Below are 19052 nucleotides of genomic sequence, written 5' to 3'. Positions count from 1 at the left end.
TCCCACCGGGACCCCGGCGGGAACGTGGCCTGGGGAGCAGGCAGCCTCTGTCGCAGCCCGGGCAGTGGCACGAGGGCACCCTGAGCGCCGACTGCCCCGAAACGTGGGGTTTGGAAAGGCGCATCCCCAGGGCAGAGCGAGGAGGGGTCCAGCCCCAGGCTTGGGTGCTGCTCCGCAGGGCTGCAAACAGCCTTTATTCCCAGAACAGGGTGTTTTCAAGGATGAAAGTAGGTGTTCGTGGGAGGGCTGGTTTTATGGTATAGACAGAGAAAGTGTTACTACGTGGAAGATGTTGATTACACCACGTTATCTAGCCCCAAGGCCCCGGCACAGCCTCAGTACCTGTCCTCTGTCTCATGGCAGGTCTGGCATCACTTCCTCGCTCCTACCCAGTTCCCCAGGAAGAGATGGGCCTGGTTCTGCCCCATCCCGTCCCGCCAGGCTGTGGCCGAGGCCGGGGAAGGTGCCGAGGGGCCGAGGGAGGGGATGTGCCCAGCCCTGCACCTCCTGCTGCAGAAGGTGGAAAGTCGGCGCAGGACCCGGCCGTTTCCCATCCGGGAACTCTCTGGAGAGGCAGCTCCGGGCACTGGGCGCGTCGCGCATCCTTTCGGGAGGCCGGGTAATTAATCCTCCGATGGTCCGGGAGGGCTCCAAGCAAGGGAAGTGCTCTGTAAACAGCTGCCATCAAATATGCACGTTCAGCCAAAGCCGGGTGATTAATGGCTCTGGGGTTTTTGTTCCTTCCATCCTGTGTTAACAGAGCCACTTCCCGGAGTTTCCAGCGGCCACCAGAGCCCCCGGCCCAGCCCTGGTGCGGGACAAGCCGTGGCCAGGGCTGCTCCCTGCGCCAGCCGAGCTCTTCCCAGCAGCGAGCCCGGGACGCGTGAGGACACGCATGCGGTGCCAGGGTTTCGCCTCCCGCTCCCACAGCCCAGATCCGCGGCGCCCGCTCAATGCACGAGGCCGCCTCGCTGGTCCCTCCATGGGCGATGGGTGAGCGAAGGCCCCGGGCGAGCCCCGGGAGGGAAGGGTCAGGGCTGCCCAGGCTGCCCACCCGCAGGCGTTTGCAGATAGGGTAAGCACCAAGCGATGAGTTACTTCATTAGGGGAAGGACTTCATTAGGGGAAGGAGTGCTTTGTAATGTCACCAGGTAAGAGTTTAAAGGGAAATACCGTCCTCACAGATCACGCTCGCTGCTACAGGATTTTGGGGCACGAGTGGCAAAACACAGGCAGTCAAAAAAATAAATTATCCAAGCCCTGGAAGCTGCCCTTGGCCGGGGTCTGGTGCAGCGTTCTGCTGGGGCTCCTGCAATGACCGACAGGTCCTGGGGGGATCAGTCCCGGCCTTTCGGTGCCCGCCGGCTGCCGGGTCCGTGCCTAGTGCCAGGGGCTGTGGAGCCGCGCAGCCTCCGCCTGCGGGCTGGGAGCAAAGCGGCTGCGGCCGTGGGGGACCAGACTGATGGTGGCTCTCCGTGAGCCCTCGGCATCGCACCCCAAGCCCTGGGTGCCCCTCAATATGACGCTTCAGGTGAGAAAAGAAAAACCCATAAATCAGTGTCTGAACCAGAGCTGAGCTCTTACGGAGCGGACCTTTCTTTTAAAAAGAAGCCTTCCCGGACTGGTGATCAGATTAATAGCTACCAGAAAGTCCAGCGCCTCATGATGCATTTCCTCTGGTCCGGGGCCTGCAGAGCACTTGACGCCCCGGCCTCTGCCGCGCGGGCAGATGGGCAACATGGATCGCAGAGGAAATTGGAGTTATGGAAACCGGATAAACCTCCAACTCCACGAGGACCAGCTCTAACGGCACGGTTATCGAGCCAGGGAGAGGTCAGGGGACTCGTCCAAGCTGAGAGCAATGTGGCAGCAGGCCCGCGAGGCAGCTCTCGCAGGTTTGGCCCCGAGCTCCCCCTCGCCCCCCGTGCAGCGACCCACCGCAGCTCCCGCTCCACCACCAGCTCGGGGTCTCACCTTTAACAGACTCGGAGGACCTTGCCTCCCTCCCGGAGGCGTGCACAGGCAGCTCCCCCTGCCCCGAACACAGCAAGGTTGCAGATCAACAGGTTGCAGACACAGGGCGGAAAGAGCGAGCTGAGGCACTGGGACAGTTTTCCACCCAACAGGAAACCTTTCGGGTCAGAGCAAAGGGAACGATGGTTTTCAAGAATCAGAAGCCCGAACAGTTTTCCTGATCGTGCTTCCTCCTGAGGGGCAGGAGCAGGGGGCTCTTGCCGGGCAATGCTCGGTCCAGAGGCGTTTCTCAGGAAGCAAAACAGTTCAGCAGGCAGAGACAAACCGCAGAGGGGTGAGCAATGGCCCCCAGCACAGGATACCCCCGTGCTGCCGCCGGCAGCGCCGGAGCCCCTCGGGCCGGGGTGTAGCCCCGGGCTGTCATCACCGGCACTCGCTAACGCCCGATATCAGAAATGACGGGGCTGGAGTAGGTGCTAGTGAAGACAACTGGAACAAGATTAAGGTTTTCTGCACGGTGCAAAACACAGGAATCTCACCCTGGGGAGGCTCATCCTACAGACCGGCTCTGCCCCTCGTCCGGCATCCCCATCGCAGCAATGCCGGGCTGCGCACGCTGCCCGAATGACCACCACGCCGAGGAGAGGACGGCCAACAACATACTGTATTGAAATACCTTCCCTTTTTTCTCCAGTGATGCAAAGTGAGACAAGCTGGGGATTCTTTCTCAACTAAGGACGAAAAAAATAAAATAAAAATAAGCTCGAGTCCAGAGGAAATAAATACAAAAGGCAACACATTGTATAATAGATGGCTTGTGCTTCCAGCTCATTACAGGATATCAGCCATCAAACACCAGATGCCATCCAAGGGCTGACTTGGATGTGTTTATACTTCTTGTGATTGTATTGCTCACTTAGTACCATCCTCAAACACCAAAAGAAGTGTTTAAATGAGTAAGATAAGATCTAAATTAAGCCTGGCTGGAAGACAACATAGTCTGGGATGCTAAAACCAACCCCAGGAGGCGGCTCCTGCGGGGCAGGCGCCGGTGTGGGGAGGCAGGAGCCAGGGACCCGGCACGGGGACCTGCTCCACCATCTCAGGGTGGGGATGGGGCTGGGGGCCGGCAGCCCTGTCCCCGCTGACACAAACCTGCCAGCAAGTCTTCACCTGCCGAAGGCGACGGCTGCGGCACTGGCGCACGACACACAGACAACGGCTCGCTCCTCCAGAGCATTTATGCTGCTCCCCACTTGGCCCGATATCGTAAATGTTGCCCTGCACAAACCGCCTGAAAACCTCTTCCTCTGGCACAAGCACTCGGCCCCCATGCAGCACGACGAGCAGCGGGGTCAGGGCTCAAAGCGTTTTATGCCTAAGCACCAGAGAAGTTTGAGCTGTTAAGATACTGCTATTTTAACACTCCAGTGCAAATCTGGATAGCTCTTTTAGGATCAAGGGTGAATGTGAATTGGTTCCAAGTACTTTTTGCTCTAGAATACTTTAGTTTTGAGGAATTGGTAGAAATAACTCGACAACTTGTGCCCATTCGAGACAGGAGGTTGGTTTACAAGGCCTGATGCGTCGTCTCTTGTAACAACCTCTTCAGCACAACTTACAAGGGTCGAGACGTGCTGGGCAGAAGCACGGCGCAGGCTTGGAAAGCTCTTGTAACACAGGCGGGGGAGAAGGATGAGGACAGAGAACTTCAACACAACAGGAAAGCAGCAGTTTAATAAATAATCCATCAGAGGGAGAGATTAGCCAGTTCTGAACACAACCTGAACTGAAATAAATACATTTCATCGTTAGCTTAAAAAAAAAGAGATACAGAAATGCACGCAATAGGAACCTTAGAGAGAGCAGAGGTACTGCTGTTCTTCAGTGAACGTGGGCTTGCCACATGCCCACACTTTTTAAAGATAATCAAAGATGCTAGCAGCCATTCAAGTGCAGAGAAAAGAATAAAAACTAGTGAAGTAAAAAGTTACTATTTTGCAAAATTGATGGCAAAAGAGAAAGCAATGGTTTAATGCAGGTTTTTTAATGCGACGAGATCAGTTTAAACTCACTTGAACCGCTGCCATTAATACTGGAACTGCAGAGGAAGGGCAGTTAAGCCAATTTTTGCCTTATGTTTGGGGCATTGCCGTTACTGACCTGAATTCTAAGTCACTGCAGACAAATTCTGGCAATACTGATGTTAAACAGCCAGGCTCGGGCACTACACAGCAGATCAAGGGGATTTTAAGAAAAGGCTCTTTTAAAAAAGTTGCATTTTCATATAAAGTAACAAAAATTGGCAAAACTAGCTGAATGCTCTGTACAGATTTTCCAGTCTCCACGTGGGACGCTGCAGAATTGCCAGCCCTTCAGAATGAGACATTCTTCATTCAGGTCCGGTAATTTCAGCTCCGTCACCGCTTGGCCCAAGTCCTCCTCTGTCACTTAAAGGCAGAACGGCGGGTGGGTCACGTCCCCACGCCGATGGGGAGGGGAGTTACCCGGGGCTCAGGCCCCCACTGAACCAGGTGAGAGGAACTCCAAAACCGTGGAGAGGAATCCCTGCCTGCTCCCGGCGCCAGGAACAAGCGGCACCTCTGGGGAGGGCGAGCAGCCCCCGGACAGCCCCTGCGTGCCCAGGGCAGATCCACACGCCGTGGGCGCCTGGGGCTACGCCGCGTCCCCGGGCCAGCCCCCGCGGCGCCGGCAGAGCAAGGGACCGATGTACAAGTCACCTTTACGTCGATAACGGCGCCCGCAGCGTACCCTCCACCGGTGCAGCCACCCGACGCTCTACCCCCCGGCAGCCGAAGAAACGTCGGCCACGGTGGAGCCTTTCACACAGCGCGGCTGCAGCCCGCCGATGCGGCAGTAACCTGCGGCATCGCCTGTCCCCGAGCTCAGGGGCTGACGAAGCGACCAAAACACTCCAGGTCCACTGCTCACAAGCTGGGGGATGCCGGCGTCGCTGGAAACTCAGGTATCGCATCGTGATGGATGGGGACCGAGGAGGGAAGCTCGCCCGGATAGTTCTGCTGTCTGAAGGGAAGGAGAGGCTGAGACGCTGCAGGTAGCAGCGGTGGTGAGAAAGAACGGGACTAGAAACACATCGGTTTCAATAAACTATTCAATAAAGGAAAAGGCTTTTAAAAATATATCTCTATATACTTTATATCATATAAATTATGCTCATCTTTTTGTAACGTTCCGCTGTACTCTACCCGTGAAGCTCCGAGTGCCTCAGTCTCAACGAGGTAACAATTCGGTGTTTCATTTTACTTCATTTGCGTGCGAGGGAAAAACCTACTTCAGTTCATTTTAATACAGTGTGAATAAATGAATTGCCAGATGTACTTGGTAAAGCTCCAGTCTAAAAAAAGGCATTTTTGTGAGCAATACAGAGCTGGGATTGCTGCCGGGAAGTTTAAATGACTGGATTTCCTTCAGCAAAGAAGCTTGCTGTGCACGCACAGTACAGACCATTCCAATAACGTTTGGGAATCTGGAGCATCACCACAATGAGCTTGGGAAAACTGGAGTCACCGCAGGTCACTGAGCCTTTCTGCTAGCTCTGTTCTCCAGTCCTGCAATTAGATCCACATCAACAAACCCTCAGAGTCCGGGGTGGCTGCCCTCTGCACGCACAATAGCTCTGATTGCAGGATCTGGGTACCAGGCTAGATTAATGCAAAACAAACTGTGAATTATTTCACCTAAATGTCCACCTCCAATAACTAACTGGTCCAGAAAATTGGTAAACAGACATTATCTTATTAGTTCAGCCCAGTCTAGGCAGGCAGTGGTTCCAAGCTGTTAATATCTGACAGGCGTTTAAGAGACCTACACGAAATTGCAGCTCTCGATCTGTCCAAAGCCAACACTAACCAGCCCTCACACTGACAAGCGCACAGAAGAGGCCAGACGCTGAATACACCCTGGAGCTCACCTCCCCTCACGCTCGCGGAGCGAGGCGAGCTGTTCTGCCGGGGCCGAGCAGGGGACGGAGAGCGCTCTCCCCTGCTTGTGCCGGCTGTGGGTCAGGGACTGAGCTCTCCAGCGTCGTCCAGTCGGTGTTCTCCATTAAACCCAGAGGCAAACAGCATTTGCAGTCACTGCTGCACAGGCACAGCATCAGCCACGATTACTCGTTTGCAAAGACCCAAGGCATGAAGTGACAGTGCTCCCTCCCTTTTGGCCCTTCTCCCCTAGGTTACCTGTCCCAAGCCTAGAGAAGGGATCCCAGCCAGAGAACGGCAGCTGTTGCACATACCGCGCTCTGAGACAGGACTATTTTTGGCCACTGTATCCTCAACTTCCCTACAGCTAATTTTTTAAGTGTTCCAGTTTGGTCTTTACTTCCCCAGTGATTGCTCAATGCCATTACTTCTGATCTTACTCAAATGCGAACAATTGTTTCCTGCCCTCTGCCATATCTCTAGGTATCTATAAACAACCAAGCGTTCCCTATACGTTTGTCTTAGCTTCTTTCACAACACTCAAGTTCAAGTATCTGCTGCTCTTTCTAAACAGAGCTGAACCCTGCAGCAGAGGTTGCAATTCCATTTTTCGACAAAACGAAAGCCTTCGTAGCAGGCTCAGAAATGCTACACGGAATCCAAACCTGTAAGTTCAAATCAACTGCAATCATCACCATCAGGATCTTCTGGACTGAGAAAAAACAAGCTACGGTCATTATCTGGTTTTAATATCAGATGGCAAGAGCCTGGGGAAAAATCAACATGCTTTATAAAAGTGCTCGAGATAAACGGCTATTTCTTTGACGTTTCTCTCAGGAAACCATGCTTTATCAAAGTGCTTAGCAGAGTTTAGTCATTTCTCCAGCCTCTCAGAGAACTGTATTTTCTAAACAACCCTTCCAGTTCCAGAAAAGGATTTCTGAAAAATCCTTCTACCTACCACCTACGGAGGTAGCAACAGACAAATGTTACTTTTTTTTTTTTTTTTGGTCTAAGTTTCACTTGGGCCAGAACGGGCAAATTCATCAGACCCTCAAGCGGCGAGGATCTGCTCACAGTTGACTACGCTGTCTGTTCTTCATACATGCACACACTTTTCACCTGGTGTATTATCACAGCACAGGCTGCACATACTGCGCAAGACAGCTGTCAAGCCTCTCCCGGGGCCGAGGTTGGCCAACCGAGCTGCGATGGGATCAGCAGCAAGTACCAACTACATAAGGGGATGGGGCACGTAACAGATGCCGTGTTTTATTCTGGCTGGCAACTCAGTTAGTTCACATTAGAACAAAGACAATGCTAGCTCCTTAATTTTTCACTGGCGAGTTGAGTATTTGGCAGGTCACACCACGAAGTTCGGTATTCAGGTACAAGGGCAGGTTTGCTTTAAAGAACTATCCCTTCACGTGGAGCGGTTCAGTGTCTCCCCTTTCCATCAGCACCAGATGATACAACTCCCTTTTTGCACCAGCTGGGTGTATTTGGCTTGAAGGGAAACCCTGTCCCTTCTCATTAGCTGTTAGGGGTACAGTCGGTTCCCTCATTTCTTCTCTCCCCCCACCCTCTCTCCCCGAACTCCCACTGGCTAAGTCCATCCTTGATTTGGAGTTGAGACGCAAGCCAGGTCCTTCTCTCCCAACCTCATACGCTGCTGTCCTCGAGCAGGGGCTCCTTGCCATCCGACCCTCCGGCCTGCGGGCTGTGGGTGTGGGTCTGGGCTCCGTTACTGTGCTTCTTGTGGCTGCCTGATCTCAGCGCAAGGTTGTGTTCTGGAATGAACAAGGCCACCAGGAGCGACAGCAGGACAGAACAAGCCCCGAACAGGAACGGAGGCCCTGGGATAATGCTGCTCTGTAGGGAGAAACAGAGGAACAATTAATGCTCAAGTGCAAGGACAGAAGCAGCCCAGCAAACGGAATGACAAAGCTGAACAGGTTACCTCATCTGTAGGGTTGGCCATGTTGGGTTTGGAGGCCTTACCCAAAGTTTCCACCTCAGCCATTTCATTCAACTCCACATGGAAGAGATAGAAGACGAAGCCATAGAGCGCCGGCCCCAGACCATTACACAGACCCCGAATTCCAGTGATCATCCCCTGCACCACACCTGGGGACAGAGCGAGGAAAGGAAGACAGGCTTACAGCTTTCTGAAGAAACTTGTTTTATTCAAGGATGCTTACATATTTAAAGACAGGATCAAACACTCAGATCCAGATTGACATGCACTCTACAGATGCAGTGGTTAGCTGGTGATTAGCTTCACTCAGTATCAGGTTTTACAAAAATCAGTAATGCTGGGCTTGCTACTTCGGAGAATAAAATGAGCATGGGCACATCAAGCACCAATTTCCAGCTGAACTGGAATTTAAGGCAGCCATGACCGAGGACTCAGGGTTGAACTACGAAGCAGGCAAATGATTAAGCAGCAGTCTCCTCTCTACCTCAGAGGCAACACTGAACACCTACGTGCATCATTTAAGAATTCCCTCCCAAAGCATCAGCTACGGCCAAAGGCAAGAGTGTCAATACCGCTAAGAATAAAGCGACACTGCACAGTTGGCACCGAAGTTCCTGCCCTCCCCTCCACCACCAATGCTGAGAATCCGAACGTGCGTCAGCTCAAGCGCCTGCTGGGTTGGACAAATCCCCAGGCGACTCACCCTGTTGGTCGGGGTCCGCGTTCCTAGACACCATGGCACTGATGGCTGGGAAGGTGATGCTAGACATGGCAGCCACAGCTCCTGCTGCCCACATCATCCTCGGAGAGAAAGAGGGAGCAGTGAGGAGGCAGGCTGCCGAGGGCCAGCCGCAGACTAGCCCGGCGGCAGGGCAGCACCTCCCGCTGCCGGGGGACAGGGAGCTGCCGCAGAGCCACCACGGAGGGAGAAACCTGCCAACGCCAGGACACCAACGTGGGCAAACTCTTACCAAGGCTGTGATCCGAAGCCGTACCAGGCAAGCTGCAGGATCTGGAAGCCCAGTCCCAACAGGATGGTGTTTTTATTTCCTATCGAACGCATGAGAATTCCCAACACTACTGTCTGGAAAGAAAAACAGGTGCTTTCAAAGTAAGCGCAAAGAAAGAGGACAGCACTGGAAGACAAGAGGAGAATCCGAGGGAACTCGTGCTGCTGTGAGGCTGGCTATCACGCACATGCACTCCTCTGCTCTCGTAACGTCGTTAGAAACCAGCACGTCCCTGCCCCTGGCAATCAGAGCACAAGCTATGGAGTTTTACAGAGTAACACGGGGCCACCCCACAGTTTATCACAGTTTGTTATTCAACAAACAGCTACATTCAAAAGGTAAGAAAGAGGGACCGCAGGTAGCCATGCATGGGTCCGATGACGTCTGTGTGGCCACAGGGATTCTGACAACTCACCAGCCCCGATTACCAGAAATTTTGGACATTCTTATAACCAGACTGCTACAGCCAAGACAGAAATTGCTTCTCACCTGAGCCAGTATAGAGAGAATTCCAACTACACCAATGAAGGCTGCCACAGTCTCCGAGGAAAAACCAATGACCTGTGAAAACACCAAAGAGGACCTTTTCAGCCACGAGATTTGTACCATACGAGAAAAGCCACTCCATCAGTGTCACTAATGTTTACTGACATTGCTTATCAGGTACTTAAACATTAACCAACCGTACCTTCCACTAACCTCCCTGCTGCCACAGGAATAAAATGGAAGATTTTCCTCTGGCTGAAGAAACAGCTTTAAATCACTGGGCTCACCTTAAATGCCTGAAAGTGGCATGGACAGGATGGACAGGCAGACCACCGGCAAGAAGCCAAGCAAGGGTCCTGGCAATGCCTACAGAGTGGTCGCCAGGCTCCCATGCTTTTTAGGAAAGCTGGAACAAGTCACTATTTCTTATAGCTTCAACTTTACTAAGCTATTGGCCAAGAATAGCTTCCTCAGGACATGCAACTAAGATAATATTTCTAGGCTGGGATTTCCTGCATTCAGAGCCTTCCCTCATCACAAGAGGCTGACCTGTCGCAGGTACAGGAAAAAGCTGGAGTACTGGCCGGCTTCAGGAAGGTAGGAGAGAAAGACGGTGATACAGATGAGCAGCACTGTAGAATCCTGACCCACTTTCCGCAAGGACTGTAGGGAAGGGAGGTGGGGAATGAAAAAAAATTTAAAAAAAAAAGGAGATAATTTTAATGATAATTTTGCATTATCCTTAAATATTCTCCAGGTACAGAGACAGCAAAACCAAGTGTGTAAGTCACCATCTTATATCCAAGAAGTGAATGCTTGAATGAAACCAGACCAGCATTTCAGAGGAAGATGCGAACACTGCCACAACCCACCAGACCAGGTGTACAACTGCATCGACTTACACCCTAGAATGAGGAATTTTTACCTTTCCGTTTCTCAGACTTATAGTCAAGTGCTTTTGATCAGAATTGTTTTTTCCTCAGACAGCCAAAATAATCTTCCTAGCAAGCAAAGGTGAGGTGAAACTGTGCAAAAATCGTCATCATCAGCAAAGGTCCCAAGAAGCCAGGAACACAAAAGACTTCTCCTGACACAGTACTATTGCTAAGTAATGGAATTTGTATTCCAACAACTGGCACGTTTCCACCAAGAGATGCTCTTGCTTCAGGACATCTGGAGCTGCTTTTAGATGTTTTGTAGCTATATGAAATGGGTTAGAAGCTGCTAGACAGCTTTAGATACGTGCAGTCTGCCATCAGTTGAACACTGTACCTTCAACGGGGTTAATCTGAGCCTTGCATCCTTTGCCTTTTGTGGAATGCATCTTCCTTTTGACAGAAATTAGCAGAACTAAAGCAAATATAAGCATATCAGCATGCAGAAAAACAGCAGCAAGATTACTCACAGCGAATGGGTCTGCTTGTTCCCAAGAGATTGGAGCTCCCCAAGAGACCGGGCGCATCTCTTCTGGCAGAGACTCTGGCACAGCCAGCAGGATGAAACCAATATCCAGCAAAGCAACACCTGAAGCTAGCACAACCACCAACGTATCGCCGTAGGCTTGGGAAAGGTATGCACCAATCGCTGGGCTTGTGACCAGACTAGCAGCAAACGTGGCTGACACCTGGAAGCATAAAACATTAATACAGCCTCTTCTTCCTAGAGCCTATTTTCTCCTCCAGAGTAACCCAAGGGGACTAGTTTTGCCATCTTTGATGGAGATAATCCAGGTGAACAGGGACTCCTGCAGACAGAGAGATGACACATTCTCTTGCTGCAATCTAGGCTAAGTTCTAGCAAAGGGAAATTAAAGCTATCCTAACAATTCATATACAATACTTCCGGTAACCCTATAGAAAGGGCTCGATCACAGGCTACTTGTATGCATGCCAGCATCACAGCCTGCCCCCTTTCCTGGTGCAAAGAAGCTCACAGACCAGGCTGGTTTAAAGGCTAAGCAAGAATACAGCCGGTATTCAGATCACATAGAAATTAGCCCTCTCCCTCGGTGCTAAATCACAAACAGAAGAACAGGGAGACTGTATTATTAGTGCAGCAGATATCATCTTTTCACTGACACCGTCCTCAGGCTTGTCAATAAGTCTCCCACCCTAATTTTATACGTCTCCTACCTGCAAAGCCCCAACTATTTCTTTCAAGAGACAAGCCAGTTATTCAGCTCCTTACCAGGCCATACGCCGTGCTGCGTTCATGCTCCTGTGTGATATCAGCAACGTAGGCAAAAATCACAGAAAAGGTGACAGCAAAGACTCCAGACATGGAAATGACAGCAAAATACCACCTGAAACAGGCATTGCCAAAGGCAGAGTTAGAGAGCAACCACACGGTAGTCCACAGCTGCTGAATTAGAACCTCTGCCTTATTCTTCCTTCAGTCTATCCTACTTCATTGCACCAGAAAGCACTCAGGAACATCGAGCTTCAGTCTTGTGGCCATGGAGTTTTACCACTTATTTTCTCTACACAGGAAGGAAACAGCAACATACCCTAATAGTGATAACGCACCTGCCAGGAGAATGGGCACCAGGAGAGGAAAGACAGACTCTTTCTTCCTGACGCTGAACTCTCCGGTAGAACCAAACAAGTAACTCAGTCTCTAGGCTGAGCATCCTTCTCCACTGGATGGACTCTTCCATCTCATCCTCAAATGCAACACCGCAAGTCCCCCATCGTTCAGTCTCGCACGCATTCCTCTCCTCAGAACCCCTCGGTTATAACAAGAGTAAACTCACCATGGACTGATCTTCATAAGGGGAATTGGCGCACACGTGAAGAAGACAGTGAGGAGGAGGAAGGATTTCCTGCCCCAGACATCAGAGAGAGCACCAATCAGTGGGGCACTTAGAAAAGAAAGCAGACCCTAAGAAAGAGAGACAAGATGACAGAGAGAAATCCCTCAGTCAAATTCTGATTGTCGATAGCAAGAGCTTTTGACAACATCATCTCAAGATAAAAATACGAGGAGACAATCCATTCCTATACAAGCAGGCAATATTACCAAAACAGAACAGTTTGTTAAACCGCTCGCATCCTTTTAGGGAGAAAAAAAAAAAATCCTCAACCAGCTAGGCGCTGCTACACACCCCAATTACCTCCCGTCCTCTGCAACTGCTCGGCCTGCAGCTGTGGCCTTCCCAGGCACGCCTGTGCAGCAGGGAGTTGCCCTGCCAGTACCTAAAAAGATGCTGGCACAGCTCCATCCCATTAACATCTGCTGCAGTTCTAGGGAAAGCTTTCTCTTCTAGACGGAGACAAGACAGACCCGAGGAGATGCCAAGGCCATTAAGCACAAATAAAATTGTTCAATGCCTTTCAACATCTTTCAAACCCGAGACAGGCAGGGAAGAGCCCTTAAGTGTATATGGGAGTGCCCAACTCACATTGAAGCAAACCTCTCTGGGGCCATTTTCTGAGATCCTCTTGCCAGAGCCAGGGCCTAACGATCTGGTTTGCCACATTCCCGAGCCAGAACACATGGCTACTGCTTGTTCGCTATAGCTGCCTCCAATTCTGCTCTGGGAATGCTGGTCTAGTCCACTCACTGCACCCACTTACCGTGCCACAGCATACTCCCCACCTTCTGTCTGGGGACAGCCCACTGAGGCCTGCTTAGTTTCAACTTCTATTACTGATAAATTCAGATGTCATTGATTTTTTTATTTTGTTACGCTCCATAGTATGGATACAGGGCTGATCTCATGCTGATCAGAATATTATCAGCTGAAACACACAGCTTTTATAGCCCCAAGCCCACGCTGACAAGCAGCACGTTGTTAATACTGCTCAGTAAAATTAACTACACAAGCTACCCGATGTCTATGCTCTGTCAATTCTTCATTTTGCATTAGGTTTGGGGTTTGCACCCCAAACTGAAATATGAACATTTATCCATCAAATACTGGTTGACATCAGCAAATGACACAGATTATAATGGCTTGCCACTTCTTGCACTGATCGCAGATTCAAATGAAAGCCTGGAAGGAATATTCCTTACCTTGACTCCATGAATCAGGCCATTCATCAAGAATGTATGCTGAGGAAAAGTCTGGTGTAACACCTAGGAAAAAAAAACAAAAACGAAACCCCAGAGGTAGCACCTTTTGCAAAATTTCCGTAAGCATCGGACAGCTAGATGCCTGGAAGAGCACAAAACAGGGAAAATGGGAAATACACTACCGACAACGCCACTGCTGTACCTATGTGAGGAGCTCTACCTCTCCTCTCCAACACGGGCAGCCACTTTCTTTAATACTTCCCGGGTCTATAAATTATTCCAGCACGCTTGGGCAAGGCTAAGATAATCTGAAACATGCCTTTCTCCATCCCTGCACCATCTGGTTTCCCTCTGTTTTTACTGCATGTGACCACATAACTTTTCTGTTGTTCTCTCCCCCTTTTGTACTGTCTATATGTTCGATTTGCGTTTTATACTACTAAGCTAATACTGTATTTCTAAATGCCTTTGCATAAACAAAGACTCCTTTTGCACAGTTACCTAGATATCAGAGATCAGGTCAAAAATATGCATGGCACATTAGACTTCAATGTGGGCTGGCATACCACCACCAGAAAATGAATTTAAAAAGCTGAGAATTCTTCCTGAAGTTGCCAAATCAGAAGTTTACAGCTCCTTAACTAAAGGCAAATATCCAAGACGAGATTTTCTTTAATAAAGCTATCCCTCTGCACTTAACTTTATTGTGAAGTTGCCTTTGCTGCCTGTGTTAATCATAACTCAGTCAAGTCCTGAATGAGTTACTGGTGGGCTCTCCTGAAGGAGCATGACTTGGTGTAGCAAGTAACTGCCAGGAAATTGTCCCTGTGCTTTGACACCCCAGACAATGATGGTGGTAGTTCAACAAAAATCTTTTATCCCTGAATAAGTCAGTGCAGGGTAAAAGGTGCAGTCTTCGGATAAAAAGTCAAAGCTTTGCTCAACTTTCTTTCATTAAGCTTCCAGGTGCGCTTTTTTTTTAAATATCTAGGAAAAAAAAGCAATAACTGACAGTAAACTACCAGTAAATTCTAGTAATTTCAGGTCAGGTCTTTCACTCCTGCTTTCTTGAAATCCTCCAAAAGCTTTCAAAAATCTAACTCATGCTTTGCTCCAAGTTAAGCTACAATAATTAAGAAAATAATTGCCCAACTCCATAAAAAATTACTACAGCTCCAGCTTTTTCAGGTACAAACCACTGCATCTTGGTTTCTACTTCCTATACTCCAAAGCCCTATGTTAAGATCTTTACCCTCGCCAACCCAAGGTGAACTCTAGTCTACAAGAGCCAGTATTCTTCCCAGGGAGACTTACTCACCGTTAGCATCGGCGTGGTCAGCAGCCCCCAGGCAAAGAACTCCAGGAAAATAACCACCACGGCGTGGTACACGCTGGGCTCTCCAATCCCCTGTCGCTGCAAGACAGAGTTCCGTAAGTAACAAAACACGCGTATCCTGATCCGCGATAGACTTGAGACGTGTGGTTGGACGCTGAAACGTCAACTCTGACCGAAGCCATTCCCGAGGTGATTCAGTGCTGTCTAGTGCAGTGAGCTCATGCTGCAGCATCTCTCCGTCTGGGGTCTACCAACGCGTGCCTCTCCTACAAAGCTGACTGTTTTCAATTTTTTTATCCAAGAACTAATATCTTTGATACCTTTCTCTTTGATGCTTTCTCTAAACATGACCAAACTTATCATCCTTTCAGTCCTCGTCTTAAGGACTTGGAAATGAAACACCTCAATTCTCTGCGTATTTTGACAGCAGTATGTGCAACACACAGAGAAGACTTTGGGAGTTTGGGAAGGCAATTTTACTCCCCAGCACCAACTCCATCTACCCAGCACGGTGGGAAAGGCACAGTCCTTACATCAGCTGTTAAAAAACCCCCACACCTCAAGGTCTTGCTGATCTTTCTTTCCGTAAAGATTTCTCATGGCGCTTTCAGGGCAGCATTTGTTCTGTCACTTTTCCAAGTGCCAAATCCCAGCTGCTAGCCCAGGAGGTTTTCTCCTGCCACGCAGGACACACCTGCAAAGTCACAAGCTCACAAGGAAAACAAATCGCAGGGAACGGGAGGAAAGCACACAAGTTTCAACTGAATTACATCAGGGAACCGCACAGGCCAAACATTTAGTAGCACACTGTGCTGTTCCACAGGAACCCATTTCTTATATTAGCAAACCACATGATCTGAAGTCACCAAGAAGCGTAGTCTAGCCCTGATACATTATTAATAAAACCACCTGAAATGTCTGCAATCCCAGCAATTTAGACAGCTTCCAGCGGCTTGAAGAGCATCCAGAATTTAAAAAAAACTTCCATCAGCTGCACAAATCTCACATCCAAAGGGATATTGGATTTGGTATGAGAAACCTCAAATCCACGGGCATTTCTTCTAGGCTAAGAGAATGGACTTTTGTATTCCTTTCCTCACAGCTGACTAACATTTCCACACTGTGCTCCTGAGATACAAATCATGTAATGGACCAGACCAAAGAGGTATCTGTATCAGTATCCTGCCTCCAGCATTCACTACTGACAGATTCTCAGGGACAGGAATTCAAGAAACTCGGCACGTGAAGAGCAATCTTTTACCCAGTCACATCCTCCCAGGTTTTGACAGAACAATACTGCATTTCGGATGACTAATACAGCTGTAAGTTATTTGAAATATGAGAGAAGGCAGCAAGAGACATTATTCTGCTGAAACGTTGTTTATGTTTGCAGACTCTATTAAAACTGTCTCCTGCAGACAGGCGAAGTCTGCTTAAAAAACAAATCAGCAGCATCAACACGAGAGTCACCCTACCCGAGGGGGACACGGTCATTAAAAGAAGTCAGTTTTATTGCACACAAACGAGATAATGTTTGGCAGCAGAGGGAGAAGCCCCAAGGCGGCACGAAGCCAGTAATTAAGAGTACAGCTATCATCACCCACCTTGCTCCACAGAGCAGCCCTCTCCTCTTCCCTTCATCATCCCTCTTTACCCTCTCAAGCAGTTGAACATTTCTACCACATGACTGCAACAAAATTAACAGCCGATCTCTCTTCACGGAGTAGGTCCGGATCTAATCTGTTCACAGCTTAACGTCACTCCTTCCACTTATCAACCATCTTACTGCATTAGAGTCCTTAAACAATTTAGGATAGCCGATCTCCTTCGGAGTACGCGGTCACCCCACTGAACCGCTCCTCTCGAGGATGCACGGCTGCTACTGCAAAATATAAAGATGCTACAGAAAAAAAGTAAAAATATGCAAAAAGATACTAGGAGCCCACAGGGCAGGGCGGCGCCTCACGACCAGAACTACCTTCTCTCAAGAGAGCAAGCCCAGAGGGAACGAGCTTGCAACCATCTTAAGCTCAGGTGCGCCCACTCCAAAGCTGTCTTTGTACAGGCTGAGGCTGTCGCCCGCGCTATCTGGAGCCCCTGCAGCGCTGCTCGTCTCCCACAGCAAAGAGCTCCCCTCAAAAGAGGTACGCGTTTCAGACAGATGTGCAGGCAGTCTGTCACCCTCAAAGCGAGTGCTGGGCGTCAGCGCTGGCACCTCCGGGCTCGTGCACACCGGCACCCGGTGAAGCAGGGAAGCGGATCAAGCAGCCTGTCCGGAGGACGACAGCCTCGCAGCCCCGAACGAGGGCAGGCCCGCACTCTTCCACCCTCCGGGCAGCCCCAAGGCAGCGGGGCTGCCAGCAGGCACCGGAGCTCCCGGTGCACCCGAGGCACCGCTCCAGCGCCTGGCACGGCGGCTCGGCCGCCCGGGGAGGGGACGAGAGGAGGGCAGCCCGCGGGGCGGCACCGCTCTCGGGGTGAGACCTCAGCTCCCTGTGCCCCCGCTCCCACCGGACGCCGGCACCGCCGGCCCCAGGACCCCACACCGGCGGCCGCGCCCCTCCGCCGGCCCCCTCACGCCCCACGCTCCCGCCCAGTCCGGGCCCCGGAGGCCCCGCTCCGCAGCCACGCACCCGCTCGCCCCGCTCCCGCGGCCCCCACGCCGCTGCCCACGCTGCGGCCGCCAGCCCCGGCCCAGCTTCCCGCTGGCCCTCAGCCCGCCAGCACGGAGCCCGGCCCCGGCCCCCGCGCTCCGGCCCGGCCCGGCCCGGCCCGCCGCGCCGCGCAGCCTCCCGTTAGCCCCCGGCCCCTCACACCGCGCCTCACGCTCCAGCGGCCCCCTCAGGCCTCCGCGGCCCCTCAGGCCTCCCCGGCCCCCCGCGGCCCCCCGCGCTCACGCCGGCCCCGTCGCGGATGACGATCTTCTTGGCCAGCAGGACGCTGCGGTTGAGCCGCTTCTTCTTCTTCTTCTCGCCGGTCATGGCGCCGCCGGGCCGCTGCCGTTCGCCGGCCTCCGCGGCTGCCCCATCCTCCCTGCGGCGGGCCGCGCCGCGCCGAGCCCGAGCCCGAGCCCGGGCCCGGACCCGGACCCGCACCGGGCGGGGGAGCGCCGGGCCCGGGGCTGCCGGGCGCGGGGGCGGCGCCGCGGGGCGAGGGCGGCGGCCCGGCTGGCGGCGGCGGAGGGCGGCCCGCCCGCAGGCCCCGCCCCGCGGCCCGCCCCGCCCCCGTCGCCCGGACGACGGCGCTGACGGGCACTTCCGGCGCCCTGTTCCTCGCCGCCGTGCGCCGCTCCCTCGCGCTCTATTGGCTGCTCCGCCTCTTCCTGGTCGGCCGAGCTGGTCTTTGACTGGCTGAGAGGGGCGGGGGGGGGTGGGCGAGCGGCGCCGCGCGGCCTCTTCCGCCGGGCTGGGAGGGCGGTGCTACTGACGTCACGGCACCTGCCGAGGGCGGCGCAAGGCACGATGGGACGTGGCGGGCGGGGCCTCTCGCCGGTCCGCCGCTGCGCGGGGCATGCCGGGACGCGCCGGTCCTCCCCCGCCGCCCGCCCCGGGGCCGCCGTGAGGAGCGGGCGCCGCCGCGGGGCAGAGCGGCTGCCGCCCCGTCCCCGCATTAACGACACCTGACCTGCCCCGGGTCAGATGGGCTGACACCGGAGGCTCCGGGGGGAGCGGAGCGGCCCCGCCCCACCTGGGGACGTCGGTCGCAGCCCAGGGGCTTGTTTGCCCCGGGGCCGCGGCTGGCCGGCCGCGGGCCGGCGGAGCTGGAGCGGCCCCGGGGTGCGGCTCGGGGGGGTGCACGCCGCCTGCCCGGTGTCAGCGCCGCCTTTGCCGGGCGGTCGGCCTCGGGGCGTCGGCGCTCTGCGGGGAGCGAGGTTTTACCGAGCGCTGAGCTCGGCCGGGCCGGGCACGCCGCGGCGGTGGCGGCGTCTCCGTCCCGCGCCCCCGCGGAGCCCCTGCCCTCGGGTGGTCACGCTGCAGGGCTCGCGGAGCTGGAGGGACCGGGGAAGCGGCCCACCCGGCCGAAGCACCCCCTCTCTCGGGTACCCCGGGGTGGAGGAGGCCGGGCACCGGAGAGGCTCCGGGTTGCTGCCCGAGGGACCCTGCGGTAGAGCTCCGGCTTGCCGTGTTCCGAGGGGCGGGCGGCTGCGGGCACTGCTCTGTGCCCGTGCAGCGCGGGGGCCGGGGTCCTGCTCCCTGCCTGCAACGACTAAACCGGCAGTAACGGGTGACCTCCGTCTGTCCGGTTTTTTCCTGCTCGGCATCGGCGTGGTCTCCGTGTCCTGCAGCGCCTGC

General features: G+C 53.1%; 1 protein-coding gene across 1 annotated transcript; it reads right to left on the bottom strand.

Annotated features, from left to right (window-relative positions):
• Positions 1 to 7525: 7525 nt before the first annotated feature.
• On the bottom strand, positions 7526 to 17793 carry LOC127025461 (hippocampus abundant transcript 1 protein-like). Its single transcript, XM_050910464.1, has 12 exons — positions 17658 to 17793; positions 14743 to 14838; positions 13425 to 13487; positions 12163 to 12290; positions 11598 to 11712; positions 10816 to 11034; positions 9960 to 10073; positions 9414 to 9485; positions 8886 to 8998; positions 8618 to 8715; positions 7897 to 8063; positions 7526 to 7808 (listed from the first exon to the last, which is right to left on the bottom strand). The coding sequence occupies exons 1-12, from the start codon at positions 17739 to 17741 to the stop codon at positions 7599 to 7601; spliced, it is 1479 nt and encodes a 492-aa protein (XP_050766421.1). The 5' UTR covers positions 17742 to 17793; the 3' UTR covers positions 7526 to 7598.
• Between the last annotated feature and the right edge of the window lie 1259 nt (positions 17794 to 19052).

The sequence above is a fragment of the Gymnogyps californianus genome, chromosome 24 (genome assembly GCF_018139145.2).
Source record: "Gymnogyps californianus isolate 813 chromosome 24, ASM1813914v2, whole genome shotgun sequence".
NCBI classification, from domain to species: domain Eukaryota; kingdom Metazoa; phylum Chordata; class Aves; order Accipitriformes; family Cathartidae; genus Gymnogyps; species Gymnogyps californianus.
The sequence above is the reverse complement of the archived record's forward strand: the minus strand, read 5'-3'. Positions and strand labels throughout refer to the sequence as shown.

Bases quoted from the DNA above. Each gene is read 5' to 3' on its own strand.
- LOC127025461 (XM_050910464.1), bottom strand. From the start codon at position 17,741: ATGACCGGCGAGAAGAAGAAGAAGAAGCGGCTCAACCGCAGCGTCCTG. The intron at 11,713-12,162 runs GTGAGTTTACTC...TGCCTGTTTCAG, and splicing joins CTTATGAAGATCAGTCCATG to GTGGTATTTTGCTGTCATTT. The intron at 8,716-8,885 runs GTAAGAGTTTGC...TTTCTCTCCGAG, and splicing joins GGCTTCGGATCACAGCCTTG to GATGATGTGGGCAGCAGGAG.